Raw genomic sequence first — 15,836 nt, forward strand, 5'->3', positions numbered from 1 at the left:
TCCTTGTCTCTTCACGCTTCACGCTTCACGCTTCACGCTTCACGCTTCACGCTTCACGCTTCTCTCTTCCGCTCCAAAAGCTTTGTCTTTGTGTCTTTGTTGCTGCCTGTCGGTCGACTCCGTCTGCGACTGTCTTGCTTGCCACTCCTTTGCAGCTCTGCAGCAGTGCCGGCTATCGACTAGTCTTTACCTTCCTTTGCAGCGCAAGTCGCTCCTGCCTGTCGTGACTTCACAAGTGCTGTGTCGTCTACCACACCGCAGTCCTCAGACTCGTTCCCGCTGCGTGCACGCCTTCCCGCAAGCGATGCAGCACCGGTAATCCTACCCGCCGTCATCCTATCTAGTACGATACCGCAATACGTTAGTCCGCAATCCTAGGACGATAGATACACGGATACACGGATACACGAATACACGAATACGCGTTCGACTACGCATCCACCACCAACATGTTTGTCCGATCCCCTCGCAGGTTTGCGATTCTTTCCTTTGTAGCGTTTGTCTTCATATTAGCCGTTCTGCAGCAGAGTCCGTGGGCGAAAGAGAGAGTGTACGAGCAGGTGTCGCTACTCAACTCGGCATACAAGCCGCATCAAGAACCGATTCCAAACCAGAGCCAGGAGCAGTCCCAGGCCCACCTCGAAGATGCGTGGCAACACGCAGTACCAGCGGCGACGCCAAGTCCACCCATGACGAAGCCTGAGCCGAGTCAGACGGTGAAGAGCCCGTCGAGTGATCCCGTCACGAAAACAAAGCCGCTTCCGCCATGGAGGACCGCGCCAAGCAGGATCGGTACTTTTATCCCTCCCTTCCCACGGCCGACGGATATGAAGGCGTACATGGCGAAGATGCTCAAGTGGGGGAGACCCAGCTGGGATGGCCACTGGCCGCCCTTCTCAGACTACGTCGGCAAGGAGTATGATCCAAACCGGTGGGAGCAATTCGATATGGACTTTAGCATTTACAACGCCGGACACGACGACCTCAACACCACCGCCGTGAACAGCCCGATCGTGTACAAACCATTTCCAAAGTACAACAACCCTGAGTGGCGGGAGAAGTGGCATGGCGAGTACGTACCCTGTCTCGGACCTCGAGGCGTTGCGCTGAACGAGAGCACGGACGATGAGATCCAAGCTTACCGCGGTCTGCCCCACGGTTTCCCCAAGGCGTATGCTGGTGGTTACGATGTCATTGGCCTTGACGAGGATGTGTGTTTTGACCGGTACTCGCGTTACGGTCCCTACGGATACGGCGACGACCAGTTCCCTGAGGAGGTCAAGGACTGGAGAGCGCCTGAAACGGTTCCTGAGTGGGACGAGGTGAAGTGGGGAGAGCTCCAGGACCTCTGTCTCGAGCTCAACAAGGACCGCTTCCGACCTGAGGCGAGATCACCCATTGTCAGGATCCCGAGTACCGCCCTGCCCGCGCCCGCAGCTGCATCTTCGGCTTTCGCGATCCCTACCGACACCAGCCACAGCAACCTGGAAAACCGAGGGAAGCACGAAAAGAAGTATCACCACCGTACGGCTATCCTGATCCGCGCATGGACTGGTTACACTTATGAGGAAAACGACATTACCGCTATCAGAGCCATGGTTTCCGAGCTCTCGCTGCAATCGGGAGGCGAATATGCCGTCTTCCTTTACGTGCACGTCAAGGACCGCTCACTCAAGATCTTCGAGGACCAGGAGCTCTACGACAGAGTGTTGAACGAGAACGTTCCTGTAGAACTCCGCGACATTGCCGTTCTATGGTCGGAAGCTATCTTTCCCAATTGGTATCCCAAGGTCATGGACTGGCAGGTTTATTGGCAACAGTTCATGTGCCTCCAATGGTTCAGTCTTACGCACCCCGAATTTGACTACGTCTGGAACTGGGAGACGGACGCACGCTACACTGGACATCATTACCATTTCTTCGAGAAGATCAGCGAGTTTGCAGACAAACAGCCCAGGAAGCTACTTTGGGAGCGCAATAAGCGATACTACCTACCCGACGTCCACGGAGACTACCAATCCTTCGTTGAGCAGACACACAAAGACGTCCTCAATGCCTCGGCAAATTCCCTCATCCCAAGCCCAGTCTGGGGTCCTCGACCATGGGCGCGCGCCGACCCGCCGCAAAATCCCCTCGGCCCAACTCCGCCCACAAGCTTCGAAGATGACGATTTCACATGGGGCGTCAACGAGCCTGCAGACTTCATAACCCTGCTTCCTATGTGGGACCCGCGCAACACAACCTGGTCCTACAAAGATAAGATCTGGAACTACCTCCCCAACATCCGACCTATCTTCACTTCGGAAGACGGACAAGCGGACTGGTTCACTCATCCCGACTTTGAGCAGATTGACCGCCGCGTCTTCATCAACACCGTAGTCAGGTTCTCGAAGCGCATGCTCCAGGCCATGCACGAGGAGAACCTGGTGGGACGCAGTATGCAAGCAGAAATGTGGCCATCGACCGTCGCTCTCCAACACGGCCTGAAAGCCGTCTACGCACCGCACCCCATCTTCAACGACCGCCACTGGCCCGCCGCTTACAGTGAAGCCATTTTCGACACATCCTCCTCGGTCAACGAACTCGGCGGACCCGTCGAATCCCGCCAGGGCGCGTGGTGCGAGGAGGCAGACTCGCCGTACAACCATGACCGCGAATTCAACTTCCAGGGCTGGAGCTGGTACTACGCCAGTCGCTTTCCCCGCAACCTCTACCGTCGCTGGCTCAACTGGCCAATCTCCAAACAGCGCTGGGGCGAGGACGAACACACGGATGGCGGACCCGGCAGCGATGGCCGTTTTGAAGAGAAGCGAATGTGTCTGCCGGGGATACTGCTGCATCCTGTCAAGAAGATGAAGCGGGATCTGATCAAACTGTGATCAAGTGGCGGACTCGCACATGGACCTTGATGGATGTGCGGAGGAAAACCATCACATATCACATACATCTGGCATATCTTCGTTTCTTAGGCGCATGTCGTCGCTTTGGATTTGTTTCTTCTTGGATTGGATCGGTCTGCTGTTTGACATGTACATGTCGAATCGGCAAAAGAAAGACCTAGGGCGCTTGGGCGTAGCAGGTGGTTTGATACTCCGTTGCAATTTGCACTGCGCAGATGAGATACTATGTGTCTTGAACTTTACTTTACTTTACTTGGTTTCTTCCTTGATGCTTCATGCTTCATACTTCTTGCTTCGTGCTTCTTGCTTCGTGCTTCGTGCTTCTCCTCGTCGCCGCATCCGACACGCTCCAGATACTCGAAGATGAAGAATATCATATTTGTTCACTTCGCATCATCTGTGCTCTGTGGCTCGTTAGTCCTGGGCTTTGGAAAGGGGGATTGTGCTTCATCCCTCCCTGTGCTTCATCCCTGTGCTCATCTGTGCTCATCTGTGCTCGTCTGTGCTCGTCTGTGTGCAAGGTGATATCCTCCCGTAGAGTAAGTAGTGCACATGGTAGATGGATAGCAGCTCCTCCTTCTTCTTCTCATTCGCTCGCTTGACTTCGCTTGACTTCGCTTGACTTCGCTTGACTTCACTTCACTTCACTTGACGTTACTTAACTTCCCTTCGCTTCGCTTCACTTCTTCTTCGCGGGAAGCACAGTGACGCCCAATAACGTGCTGGGGTTTGGTTTCACCTTTGCCTTTGATTTCGTGGGCTTGGCCTCGCCTTTGACTTTCTTGCGGCTCTGCAGCTCATTTGCTTTGCCTGCCTTGTTGGGCAGCGCGTCGAGTTTGCGCTTTGTGACGGTGGGCGTGTGCTTGGGGGTGGGCTTTGGCTTTTCTTTCTCTTTGCTCGTCGCACCACCACCGCCTCCGCCTCCGCCTCCGCCCCTAGGACCCCTAGCAACGCCCTTGTCTTTCCTCTCCTTCCTCTTCCTCGCCTCAGGCTGCATCAACCCGTGCTCCTTGACGTAGTGCACGACGTCGAGCGCAACGTCGCAAAACTCCTGACAGCCTCTGATGCGCTTCGCCGTCTCCTTGCCCGACTCGAGCCCCGCGCGCCAGCGGTCCACAACAGCGAAGAAGATATCGTCCACATCCGCGTCGTGGGCGGAGCGCGTGCGCGCCGGTTCTTCATCGTCGTTGGCGGCGCTGCCCAGCGACGCCGCGGGCCGCTGCGCTGCGTGGCCCCCGTGGAAACCGTAGCCGTGGCCTAGCTCGTCGCCGATTTCAAACTGCACAAATGCTTCCAGCACCATGACGGCGATGGTGTGGAAGTTTAGCACGGCGTGAGCGGGCTCTGGGTCCGGGGTTTGTAGGGCGCGCTGTCCCGGTAGGAAGACGTGCTGGAAGAGCTGGGCTTCTTGCTCCGCGTGGTCTGGGGCTAGCAGGATTTCTTCGCGGATCAGCTTTGGGATGGAGATTTTGGCTGAGGGGAGGTCGGCGGTGGTGGCGGGAGGCTGGTAGGTGACTTCGTAGGTGGGCAGTTTCCAAGAAATGGGCTCGTTGGGTTGGTCTTCGTCGTCAGATAGCTCGATGGCCGAGTTTGCTTCGCCGCCCGAGGCACTCGGTTTGGTTGTGGTCTTCGTTGGCTTTGTGTTTGAAGACAAAGCAACTTGCTGCTGGGTGCTAGGAGCGTCGACGGTAGCCAAAGGCGAGCGAGAGTCGCGACTCGCGCTGCTTGAACGATGGCGCGGCACACGTGTGACCAGCGGCTCATCGTCATCAGAGACCTCGGGCTTTGTTGTCTCTTGGCCTGTGAACAATATTCGTTGATTGATCGGGTGATGAGTCGAATAAGATTGGACTGGAGGGTAGCCATGATTAGGGTTGTGTTGCATCGATGGATTGGAAGTGTGGCCGAGAACCATTGTGTACGGATAGACCTGACCATGTTGTGAGCCAGGAATTTGACCTGGAGACTGTATGCTAGTGCTGTACTGCGCTTTCGGGTCGGGTTGCATGGCATATAGGCCGTGTTGCTGCTGTACTGACACCGGATCGTGCAATGACTTTGGATTCGCGTACGCTGCTCCTGCGGTCAAAACGTCAGCACCATACAGCGTGTTCTGCCGCTGCTGCCACTGTCGCTGCCATTGCTGTGCACGCAGATTCGACAGATTCACTTCTTCGAGTGACCAATCATTTGCTTCGGAGCTAGGGCGATGAGGTCCAAGAACGGAATCTGTTAAAGGAGATCGCGCGCTCATATCCTTAGCAAGACGACTGAAATCAGGCTGTTGAGGGGTTGAAATGTGTTCTTCGATAGAGAATCGACAATCGGGCACTTCTGGAGCAGCTTTGCTGGAAAGCTGTGATGTTGGTGACTTGCGTTGATCGAACGCACCAGACACGTCAGACTTTTCCGGTTCTGCCTGGAGTAGGACTGCGCCCTCGACCATTGAGGTCACAACTGCTTGATCGAGGGCGGTGCCAACGGTTTTAACTTTGTTGTGCGTAGTGGCTACGACTGAATCGAAACTTTCAGCTCGCTCGGTCGTGTCGCCGTGCAGCTGTTCCTCAGCACCTGGTTCCTGCCTGTCCAGATGACGATCGCAAGGAGCTTGGTCGATGCAGTCGTGGGTGCTCTCGGAAACTCCATCGTCGCCCGTACTGGTGCGAGCAACATCGTCGTCAGATTCCTGGTTGGTAAACTCGGCAAAGACATCGTGATCATCATTGTCTTTCACTTCTGGCTCTTGCTTGACATGAATATTGGTGCTTTCATTTGCTGAGGTGTTCAAAGAACCAAAGCCGGGAGCGTGGCCGTTGACGAGGATGTGCTCCGAAGACGCTGTAGGAAGGAGGGAGGTCGAAAGTCTCACACCATGCTGCGGTATCCCTTTCTCGTACTGATCTTGAGGCTTGTTGCCCAGCTCGAGCGCCCTGTGCTGGCTTAATGCGTTCGGAGATGCTGCTACTTCCTGTGGTGGCTGACCGTACTGTTGCAAAACACTTGTTTGGTGCTCACTCTCAGTTCTGGAAGCCTCGTGCTGTCTTGCGATAGGTGACACAATCGCATTTCCGGTTGGTATGCCTTCATCGAGACGCTGCTGAGAGGTCGCATCATGCATCTGCTGGCTGTGGAATCCGCCTTCGCTCGTGCCGTCAAGGTTGGCAAGCGATTCCACACTTGAAGGAGCGAGCGCCTGAGAGCGGGCCCAGATACGGCGCAGAGAGCTTGCGAATGGCGCCATCGTCACTCGGATGGTGCTTGGTGGATTTCTGTTCGATGTGTGGTAGTGTAGTCGTTGAGGTGTAAATGGTTAATGTGTGGTGTAAGAGAGATGGAGGTTACAATTGGACGCAATCGCACAACGACCAATGATATAGATAATAGACGCGGTGATGGAATTGCAATTGCAATAGCTGCGCGTTTGCCTTTACCTGTGGGCCGCAGCCGCTCTTTCACTCACCTGACGACGGCAAGCCACCTTCGCAAGATCGAGGTGACGCAAGGTTTTGAGGAGCTGATTTTAAGTGATGACTCTGTCGGTAGCATCGTCTTGAAATTGAGTTTTGTCGTGCATAAAATGACCGGAGCGGCACTATCATTCCCTGTGTGGCCAGGCGGCGGTCGTGTCTTTCAACGTGACCATGGGACCGATTTGAGAGATGTGATGCCGTAAGCCGTACCGCCAATGCAGAAGAACGATGCCTTACGTAGAATTAAATGTGCGCCGTAAGCTTAGACGCCACATTGTTACCCTACGTGTGAGACGGACGGCATGGACGAGGACTATCGAGCGAAGTCTGAGCTTGTCACGCTAGTGGCTTCCCACTTGACTCGAATGTCCAACTATGTAGCTCGTAGGTAGTGTTTCGCGAAGCGCAGATCGTAGTTGGCAAAGGCGGCAGTATGACCTCGTAATTTTGAATCGCGATCTAATTGCCAAGTGCTATCGTCGCCCAACGCTTCTAGTCGCTGCTTTCCACTTCTGGCTCATGCTGTTCCCCGAATATCAACCATGAGCCTCTTTACGAAGCTATCGAACAAAGGCGCTAGAGAGCAGTCGCGGTACTTGTCGACGAACAACCCCTCCTTCGAACCACCTGTTACACCTGTGCTGCTGACGTCTGTGCCTTCGACAACCGTCCCTTTGGGATACACCGGTCTTGCGCCCTCTTCGACAAGCATGACAAATGCAGGATCAATAGGCACTGATCCCAAGAACGGCACCCCGAAATCCCGCGCCATGATCTCTCCACCGCCCTTACTAAACACATTCGTGCACTCGCTGCAGTTCGGACACACAAAGCCCGCCATGTTTTCGACTACGCCAAGCACCCTGATTCCCGTTTTCTTGCAAAAGTTCAACTCCTTCTTGACATCGCTGATGGAGATGGCTTGCGGTGTGGTGACGACGACTGCGCCAGCGAGTTGGCGCGGTGGCGCGGTGGGACTCGAAGTCTGCTTGAGCAACGTCTCGAGAAGTGAGATGTGTTCGTCGCTCGTGCCAGGCGGGGTGTCGATGAGGAGGAAGTCGAGTTCAGGCCAGAGCACGTCGGTGAGAAACTGGCGAACCATGGCCGTCTTCTTTGGGCCGCGCCAGATGACAGCATCGCTCCTGTTCGCCAAGATGAAACCCAGGCTCATGCACGACAGCGCGCCGATGCTCTGCCCTGCTGCCTCTGCTGCGCCGTTGCTGGTGTCGTGTGTGGGGAGTGTTTGCGCGGCGTGCACGTCGACGGGGATCCAACCACCAGGGGCCTGGCGCACTTTCTTCTCTTCGATGCCGAAGAAGCGCGGTATCGAGGGACCCGTGAGGTCGATGTCGAGGACGCCGACCGAGTGGCCTTGTAGCGAGAGCGTGAGGGCAAGCTGGGTTGTGATGCTCGACTTGCCTACCCCGCCTTTGCCGGACAGGACCAGGACGATGTTTCGTACCTTTTCAAGAGGCATTGTGCGGAGGGTCAGTCGGGCGCACAGTGGGGTAGAGGTGCAGGGTGCGAGAGGGTGGATTGGGAAGATTCGCGCATCGTGTGAGGTGTGACGTGAGCTTGGTTGCTTTGAAATCTACGGGAAAGAAGTGGCGGCGGGATCGGGGCTGGAAAAAGCGCTAGGCGGAGAGGTTATTTCAACGGTAGCTAGGCCTTCCCCTGCGGAGCTCCTTCAAACCTCTTCATCATCACCATTGCACGCATCGTCACGGGCTCAAGTCCTTCTAGGATAGCTGTAGTGTTGCCTTCCATGATAGTTTCAGTGTAGGCGGATATGCATTGCTTGTATAAATTACAACCTCCACACAGCCCCAACTCCACCGTGCAGAAACATTCACCTTAGACAAATGAGAGAGACATATGAGAATTAGCTTTCTTAATCTTCCGCTTCATCGCATCATGTCCTCCATCTCCAAATATGCTTACTTGCACTGCGAACGCTCCAAGACCTCACTGCACGTGCTGTCGCTGCAAGCAGTGTTGCACGAAGTGCTGACAGAGAGGTACACGTAAGGCTGACCCGCCACCCTGAACTGCTTGGAGAAGTCCTTGGCGTTGTAGTTGTCGGCCCTGAAACCAGCACGGCACGCGCAGTAGTACTTGCTGCCTCCCGTCGTCGTGCAGCCAGTCGTGATGTCGCAGAAGTTCTCGGCGGGATTGAACGGGTTGCAGACGTTGGGGCAAAGCGTGTCGAGGCTGTCGCCAGTGTAGTCGCCCGCGGGGCTACCAGGGTCCGATCCAGCGCCGCCAGTCTGCTCGGGGTATGGCTGGGGCAGGTACTGAGTCACGAGAGTGGTAGGCTCAGCAGGCGCGTAAGTTGGCTCGGCGGGGACAGAAGTCGGCTCATCAGGGACAGACGTCGGCTCATCAGGGACAGACGTCGGCTCATCAGGGGTAGACGTCGGCTCGTCAGGGACCGAGGTGGGCTCGTCAGGAATGGATGTCGGCTCATCAGGAATGCTTGTGGGCCACAGAGGAGTGCTGGTGTTGTCCTGGGAGTACCAACCACTCGGCGTGTAGCCGGGGTAAGGAGCCTCGGTGGTCTCGTCGGGGTAGTAACCATCATCAGTAGGAGTCGAGTAGTAACTGTCATCAGTAGGAGTCGAGTAGTAACTGTCATCGGTAGGAGTCGAGTCGTAACTGTCATCGGTGGTTGCGGGGTAGTAAGCCTCCTTAGTGGTATTGTAACCTCCCTTGCGGGTCATGGTGTACGTGGGTCTGTCAGGCTTCGTGGCGTAGTCTTCAGGCTTCGTAGTGTAGTCGTACTCGTAGGTTGAAGTCTTCGGCTTGTAGCAGCTCTTCGGGCACTTAGGCTTCGGCTTGGGGGTAGGTAGAGGCCTCTTGGGGGCACCGCTAATGTCGTAGAGCCAATCAGGAATAGAACCATCTTCGCCATCATAGTCGTCATCATTCGAGTAAATGGGCTGGGGGTAATTGGGGGCCTGACGGCGGACAGCGCGGACCTTCTTCGGTTGTGGGTAACTGTTGTCCTTTGGCTCAGGGTAGTATGCTGACTCCTGAGCGTAGGGCTCATAATCGGGTGTAGGAATTGGGTAGTCCTCCGCGTAAGTTGGGGCTGGGTAAGGACTGTACTCGGGAGTCGGCTCATACTGCTGGTATGGGTCCGCAACCGGTGTATATTCAGGATATTTCGGGGTGGGGGTGGGCTTGTAAGGACTGTAGTCATAACCGGGGGTCGATGTTGGGTACGAAGGGTAGGAGTCATCCTCAATGCACCAGGCAGGGCACTCTTCTTCGTCATCGCCGCCGTATGAGGGATCGTTGTTATGGACGGGGCGCTTGCTGCCATAATAGGAGTCATCCTCGCCATCGTAGATGCCATGGTCTTGACCCTCCCAGCCAGAGGGAGCGGCGTAAGGGTCGTAGTAGGGGCTGTTCGGGTCGTAGATGCTATTAGGGTCAAAGTAGGGGCTGTACGGGTCGTAGATGCTGTTAGGGTCATACGGGCCGACGTACGGGTTGGTACCGATCGGCAGTGCTGCGCCTACAGGGAGCGGGGCGGCAGACGGGTCGACAGATGGGGTGGCCTGGACAGGGTTGGCATCGACGACGGATGCAGTCTCTCCTGGAGCGGCATTGATGGGGCTCGCATCGACAGGAGCTGCATCGACAGGAGCTGCATCGACAGGAGCCGCAGGAGCTGCATCGACAGGAGCCGCAGGAGCTGCATCGACAGGAGCCGCAGGAGCTGCGTCGACAGGAGCTGCGTCGACAGGAGCTGCATCGACAGGAGTCGCGTCAACGGGAGCTGCATCAGCAGGAGCTGCGTCGACAGGAGCTGCATCGACAGGAGTCGCGTCAACGGGAGCTGCATCAGCAGGAGCTGCATCGACAGGAGCTGCATCGACAGGAGTCGCGTCAACGGGAGCTGCATCGGCAGGGTCGCCAACGGCAAAGATACCGAAGCCTCCAGTAGCAGGTGAAGGCTTGGGTAGATTGTTGATGATGGCCGAAACGGCTGCAGGAAGTGGCTGAGCGGGCGATCCTGTCGGACGAATGGGAATAGCTGGGATCAGAGACCTCAGGGGCGCGAGCGGGCTTGCAATCGCTGCAACAGCGTTGGCAAGGGCAGCTGGAACTGATGGGCGAGCCAGTAACGGACTCGGAGCAGCAATGTTTGCTGAAGCCACGTCAGCATTTGGAACGCTCCAACCGTTTGGACCAAAACTGATGCCAGGCCCAGGAGTACTTTCAGCACCAAAAGGAACTGCAGATGTAGGCTGGTCGACGATGACATCTGCAGTACCCGTTGGAAGCTTGCGACTCGGCCCCAGGATGGGCGGTAAGGCGATGGATGGAAGGAGACCGAGAAGGTCGGCCTCGGACGGGGCGTCAATACCTGGAGTAATGAGCGGTGCTGGCGCGTTGACAGCGGGTGCGTTGAGGGGTGCGACTGGCACACCCACGGCAGGAAGAACTGCAGGAAGAGCGGCAGCAGGAGCTGCGGCTGCAGCTGGTACACCGGCTAACCCTTGCGCGTTCATGGTGTGCAAGAGCATAGCTCCGACCACGAGGGACTTCATCTTGGCGAGCCCTCCAGGAATCAAATGAGAGACAGTGGAAAAGAGTGTGGGTGTCCGAAAGAGCGACTGAAGGAAAGCTTGGCTAGACATTGTGTCAGCTTCACGACGGTTAAAGATATAGACAGAGATGTTGAATTCTTGGTAGCAGCATCAAAACAAACTCCATTGCTTCTAGGGCCATCTCTCAATGGTAGCGGAGACTTCCTGGCTCTTTTGGTGTTAAAGACGAGTTGGTTGAGGTGGCGATGACTAGGAATGTGGCACAACCAGTGATCGCTGCGTTCTGAGCCCCGTTTCAGCATTGGAATGTGCCTGTCAAAAGAGGATACTGGCAGAAGAAGTCTCGACAAATGTTGACCTCGACAAGACAGATTGGACATTTCAGTGCCTTGCTGCTATCTCCACGTCTTCCCCTGTACATTCCGTCTGTCAGGTGTTATATGCGGCTCCTCGAAGCGCATTACTTATACGCAACTCATCACCTGGAAATTATCCGATTTGCTTATGTGTTCGGGCCGACAAGAGATGATGCCCCTGAGTGCGCGCTTCTGTACTTACGTCCGTGTACATGGATTTCGCTACCCAGTGCATCTACACTGGCGATCCCAAAGGTAGGTTTGCTGCTTTGGTACCAACCCCATGTTGATGTCAACGTCCACAACTAGGCAATGTAAGCTCAGATAACATAGTCGGGTGTTTACATCCTGGGAAACGTGTAGTAGTTCGCAATGCTTGCATACATCCAGAGAATCGGCCTATACGCAGTGCTGAATCTACAACGGGTAGCCACGTGCCCTTGAGCGCTAGCGTCCTCAAGGCAATGGACGCGTTTCCAATGAGCTAAGGGAGGGCTATAAGCCTTGTTGTTTGGTCCAGGCTTGCGCTATCTGGGGAGTATTACTGAACTTGACAGGGTCGTGCGTAGAGAGCAGTTCGCGATGCGTTCTTTTGCTGATGCGTGTAATGAGCGGGAGGGCCGACATGACGCGGTGGATCGAGGGGGGGGAGTGGATACGACATTGTGCGCTAGCGGCACGTCACGCAATCCATACACAGTACTTATCACCTGAGCGTACATGCGCTTCTCAGGTACAGTATTGCAAACTAGGATACCAGCTGAAAATTGTTTCCATCCCACAGCCCTCACAAGACTACGGTTTTGTCTTCAAAACTGGCGGCTTCAGACTTCCTCCAAACATGCCCCTGTCCCAGATCTCGCTCACCTCGCAGTCTGTCCAGATGTTCAACCCAACCTTCTGACCACCGGTTGCAGGCAGCCCTGCATGAAGCGTATCATGTCTGCCATTTCCTTCTGCGTCCAAGTTGACCCAGAACAGCGCGCTGCCCTCAACATTACGCGTCGTAAGAATTGGCTTGTCGCAGTCAATGACCTCGCACCATCGCTTATCGTACTGTGGGCGAGCGGTTGTATTGAGGAAGGGAAACTCTGTACCGCAGTCACTGCAAGTGGCGTGCAGTATTGCGAAAAACGTTGAAATAGTGTTCTTAGTGCTAGTGCCAGGTGGATAGGAGAACCAGTCGTAATGGTGCTTGTATTGTTGGCCCGGTTGGTAGGCGGTGATCTGAATATTCATGTCCTCGGTACGCATGAAGCCTTGAAAGTCTGCGGCACGGTGCAGGATGCGCTCCACGCAAGGGTCACTGAACGGAAGGAAGGCGGTAGATGATGTGCGAAAGGAACTGCCCGAGACTTGTTTACCGGTATCATCTAGAGTGGTAGATGGCACGAGTAGTGTGCTACCAAGGCTCATAAGGTAGACTCTCTCACTGGGAGATACGAAATCCGTAATATGCGTAATCAATGGATCGATGCTCAAGATCTTGACAGAGGGATTTGGAAGCCTTGCAGGGCATGTGGTGAATGGTACGCGATCTGAACCGCGGGCCCAGAGGTAGGCGGCAAGCGCACCCACTCCCAGCAAAGAGAGCAGTCGACCTAAGCTTCTAGTCGCTATAGACAGTGCTGTCATCTTGTAGACCTCGGTGGCAGATTTCCCCATGTCCTTCGACATTTGGGTAAGCTTGGATACGTGTTAGATCCGATTCAGGAACCAGGTGTGTCGCAAATCTCCGTGACGGGGGAAAGAAAACAATGATTTCAATTTTGATGTCTGATAGACTGGAATGTTGCATTTTTTAATCGCACTGCGACGAGGGGATCTCCAATTCGGTACCTCAATAGCTTATCACAATTTTCGTTGGGTCGAACAAAGCAAGCGGCGAACGACACCTGAGTATGTTCTGTCCCCGCACTGCTCGCTCAATAGACTATCCAGTTTTTGTAAAGTTTCCATAGACATGGAACGTTGTTGATGCGTGGCGCTTGCAGTCTCAAAATTCATGTGAAGGGGGAGCAAATGCACGTAACATTGCTGGAAACTAGTTTATAGACAACGAGAGATATCTTTATTTGGAGATAAATTAGTATAAAGCAACATATAAAATCGTCCATTAACGGAGATTAGGCGATGACCTCATTAAACATACGTAAGTGCAAGAGCTTCGTGTCAAGCTGTCGGGCAACATGATCTTTACAGTGACCCTGCCACCATATTCTATAAGTACTTTGGGCCAATGCTCCTTGTTCGATGACAATTAGACTCTGGTTGTCCTCTATACCGAATGGTGGGCTTCGATTGTCTTTCTAATCAGTTGAGCCATCACCATGTAAGTCCCAGTCGCTCGCAATCAGGTCAGGGTGTTTTGAACGAGGGGGATTGCCGACGAATTAAGAAGTCAACCCCTAGAGTTCGTATACTCATCAATATCTTAAGCACCGTCTTGCTTCGTCGTATCAACTACTGTATGCAATGTCCCCTGGTCCTACCGGGATGGGAATCGATAAAAAGTACGCAGCGCGGAGGCGGCTTAATGTCAGTTTTTAAATGTATAAGTCAGCGCAGGCTTGTATTATGGTCATTGCTGAACCAAGTCCCCTCTCCCTTTATTCGCTGTTAGTTCTTCATACAAACTAGGAAGGGGCTGCAGTGACGATTTAATATCTCATCCTGAGCAAGATCTGGGAATCGAAAATGGTGTACTGTCTGAGCAAAAGCTAAAATTGGGTGTCGTTAGTACTGTTGCAGATAGAATTGTACTTTGCGCCTTTTCGGGCAAAGTTGTCGGACCCTTGGTGAAGGGACGTATGCACGCCTTATGATGCTTTAGTCACATCTCATCTCGGATGTCTACACGGTCTCTGGATCCGCAACGTGTTAAGAACCTCATAGCCAATATCGGTAAAAGCACAAGTATATATGCTCTAGGGTCAATGAAGTACACTGAAACTGATACTTATTATTGATAATTGTCAACTTCTGCACCGTAGTCATAGTTGCAATGCTATCAAGCAGCAATGCACCCAAATCCGCTCAACTCCAACAATGCTTCGTCCATGTTACGACACGATTACTCCGGACTTATTCCGCTTGGTGTCGTGATAGCTACACTGACTGCTCGAATATTGTCGCAAGACTTTTAGAGTCAGATTTAGCACCATGATGTACAGGTTCGAGTGACTTACATCTTCCGAGCTGCAGATCAGTGACCCAACCACTGGCTCTGACTTCTTTGACGTCTTACCCCAGAAATCTTTGAGCAAGATGTCTGTCAGGATAACCTTACTTGGATCTGCCTTACACTCGGTTACGCTCACAGCATCATGATACTGGTCAGTCTCCGTTGCTGTTGTCATTGAAGAACCGTTCGTACGTCATATTCCTCACTCTACCCTCACCACCACCGCAGATCCAGCCTTCAGGCTTCTTGACCTCCGCGCCTGGCCAAATTTACAGACGGGCGCCGTCCGTAGCGTTACTCATTGAGACGTTATAGATGTACAGATGTACAGATTCTCGATGATGTCGAAGATGCCTGGGTATTGGCCAAGGGAGCCAACGGAAATGCCGTGGAAGGAATTGCAGAGTAGGCCTTGGACAGCAATGTTGGTGCTGTTGGGGTTGAAAGATACGCAGTCGTCTTCGTGATCTGTGTAGCTGTTTTTGATTACAAGATCTGGAGCCATATCGTTAGTTTTGGGGGCTTGCTCTTGACAGACTTGGGCCTACTGTTGCTGCGATATGTGTCCCAGCAGTTAAGATTTTTGGCGATGACTTTGAATTTGAGCGAGAGTAGACGTTAATGTAACTGACAAGAATGTCAGAACTATTCGCAATGAGGTTGTGCCACTGAACTCGCATCAGCATGTTAGCATCCTCAAGTGATCAACTACGAGCTCACGTTGGGAGACTGTCGCATCTTCAGACTAGTGATCGAACCGCCCAGCCAGCCATCTATCACAAACAGCAGCGGTTGCTTGATAGTTGAGTTCGCAGCATGGGCGTCGTAGCAAGATTGCCCATTACCATCGATTGTACCAGTGCCGAGGCCATACAGGTTGATATCTTTGCCACCCCAGAGCCGCCATGACGAGCCATCCTGGAAAGGGAACTGAAAATTCCTAGGAACCCAACGACTTATCTCATCACAGAACTTTACGGTTTCTGTTAAAGCTACATCCACGTGTCTCAGAAAGCGAAGATCGAGGGGCGTGCAGACGGTATATTGCTGGTCAAGGGCAATTGTGCCACCATTGTTGCACTTCTTGAAGGCTTCCAAGGCAGTCTTCGCATCATCTTCGCCGTTCCTAGAGGGTCTGACAAAGCATATTTTGTAGCGTGGAGGGGACACGGGGAACACTTTCGAAGGTTGGAGTGGACTCGCTATGAGCTGAGGGCGGCTTGGGGCCTTACCGATATAGATAGCTTCTGTGCGTTTCCCCACCATCATGCTCTTTCCAATCTAAGTCGGAATGCCATCGATGCCTGTGAACCTATCGCGGACCTTGATGACTGCGTTGTTCTCCTTTATGTATTTCTGATTCGGGT

The 15,836-nt window shown here is 53.8% G+C and overlaps 6 protein-coding genes across 6 annotated transcripts, besides 8 other annotated features; 1 reads left to right on the top strand and 5 right to left on the bottom strand.

The window, feature by feature from the left end:
* Positions 1–9: 9 nt before the first annotated feature.
* Positions 10–62: a tandem repeat.
* A 323-nt stretch (positions 63–385) lies between these two features.
* Positions 386–422: a tandem repeat.
* Positions 423–449: 27 nt separating this feature from the next.
* EKO05_0010050 (uncharacterized protein) lies at positions 450–2,879 on the top strand (the record flags this gene model as incomplete). Its single annotated transcript, XM_038946991.1, has 1 exon — positions 450–2,879. One exon carries the CDS (start codon positions 450–452, stop codon positions 2,877–2,879), a length of 2,430 nt encoding a protein of 809 aa, XP_038794599.1.
* A 289-nt stretch (positions 2,880–3,168) lies between these two features.
* Positions 3,169–3,224: a tandem repeat.
* Positions 3,225–3,370: 146 nt separating this feature from the next.
* Positions 3,371–3,415: a tandem repeat.
* A 79-nt stretch (positions 3,416–3,494) lies between these two features.
* Positions 3,495–3,553: a tandem repeat.
* Positions 3,554–3,562: 9 nt separating this feature from the next.
* Positions 3,563–3,594: a tandem repeat.
* Positions 3,580–6,141, bottom strand: EKO05_0010051 (cytosolic Fe-S cluster assembly factor cfd1; the record flags this gene model as incomplete). Its single annotated transcript, XM_038946992.1, has 1 exon — positions 3,580–6,141. The coding sequence occupies one exon, from the start codon at positions 6,139–6,141 to the stop codon at positions 3,580–3,582; it is 2,562 nt and encodes an 853-aa protein (XP_038794600.1).
* Positions 3,806–3,834: a tandem repeat.
* Positions 6,142–6,887: 746 nt separating the features above from the next.
* EKO05_0010052 (cytosolic Fe-S cluster assembly factor cfd1) lies at positions 6,888–7,847 on the bottom strand (the record flags this gene model as incomplete). The annotated part of the gene is made up of 1 exon (XM_038946993.1): positions 6,888–7,847. The coding sequence occupies one exon, from the start codon at positions 7,845–7,847 to the stop codon at positions 6,888–6,890; it is 960 nt and encodes a 319-aa protein (XP_038794601.1).
* Positions 7,848–8,307: 460 nt separating this feature from the next.
* On the bottom strand, positions 8,308–11,019 carry EKO05_0010053 (uncharacterized protein; the record flags this gene model as incomplete). Its single annotated transcript, XM_038946994.2, has 1 exon — positions 8,308–11,019. One exon carries the CDS (start codon positions 11,017–11,019, stop codon positions 8,308–8,310), a length of 2,712 nt encoding a protein of 903 aa, XP_038794602.2.
* Positions 9,135–9,166: a tandem repeat.
* Positions 11,020–12,080: 1,061 nt separating the features above from the next.
* EKO05_0010054 (Procollagen-proline 4-dioxygenase) lies at positions 12,081–12,950 on the bottom strand (the record flags this gene model as incomplete). The annotated part of the gene is made up of 1 exon (XM_059637682.1): positions 12,081–12,950. The coding sequence occupies one exon, from the start codon at positions 12,948–12,950 to the stop codon at positions 12,081–12,083; it is 870 nt and encodes a 289-aa protein (XP_059493665.1).
* Positions 12,951–14,767: 1,817 nt separating this feature from the next.
* Positions 14,768–15,735, bottom strand: EKO05_0010055 (Galacturonan 1,4-alpha-galacturonidase; the record flags this gene model as incomplete). The annotated part of the gene is made up of 3 exons (XM_038942861.2): positions 14,768–14,964; positions 15,008–15,137; positions 15,190–15,735. 3 exons carry the CDS (start codon positions 15,733–15,735, stop codon positions 14,768–14,770), a joined length of 873 nt encoding a protein of 290 aa, XP_038794603.2.
* Positions 15,736–15,836: the final 101 nt, after the last annotated feature.

This window comes from Ascochyta rabiei, chromosome 18 (genome assembly GCF_004011695.2).
Source record: "Ascochyta rabiei chromosome 18, complete sequence".
In the NCBI taxonomy this organism is placed as follows: Eukaryota; Fungi; Ascomycota; class Dothideomycetes; order Pleosporales; family Didymellaceae; genus Ascochyta; species Ascochyta rabiei.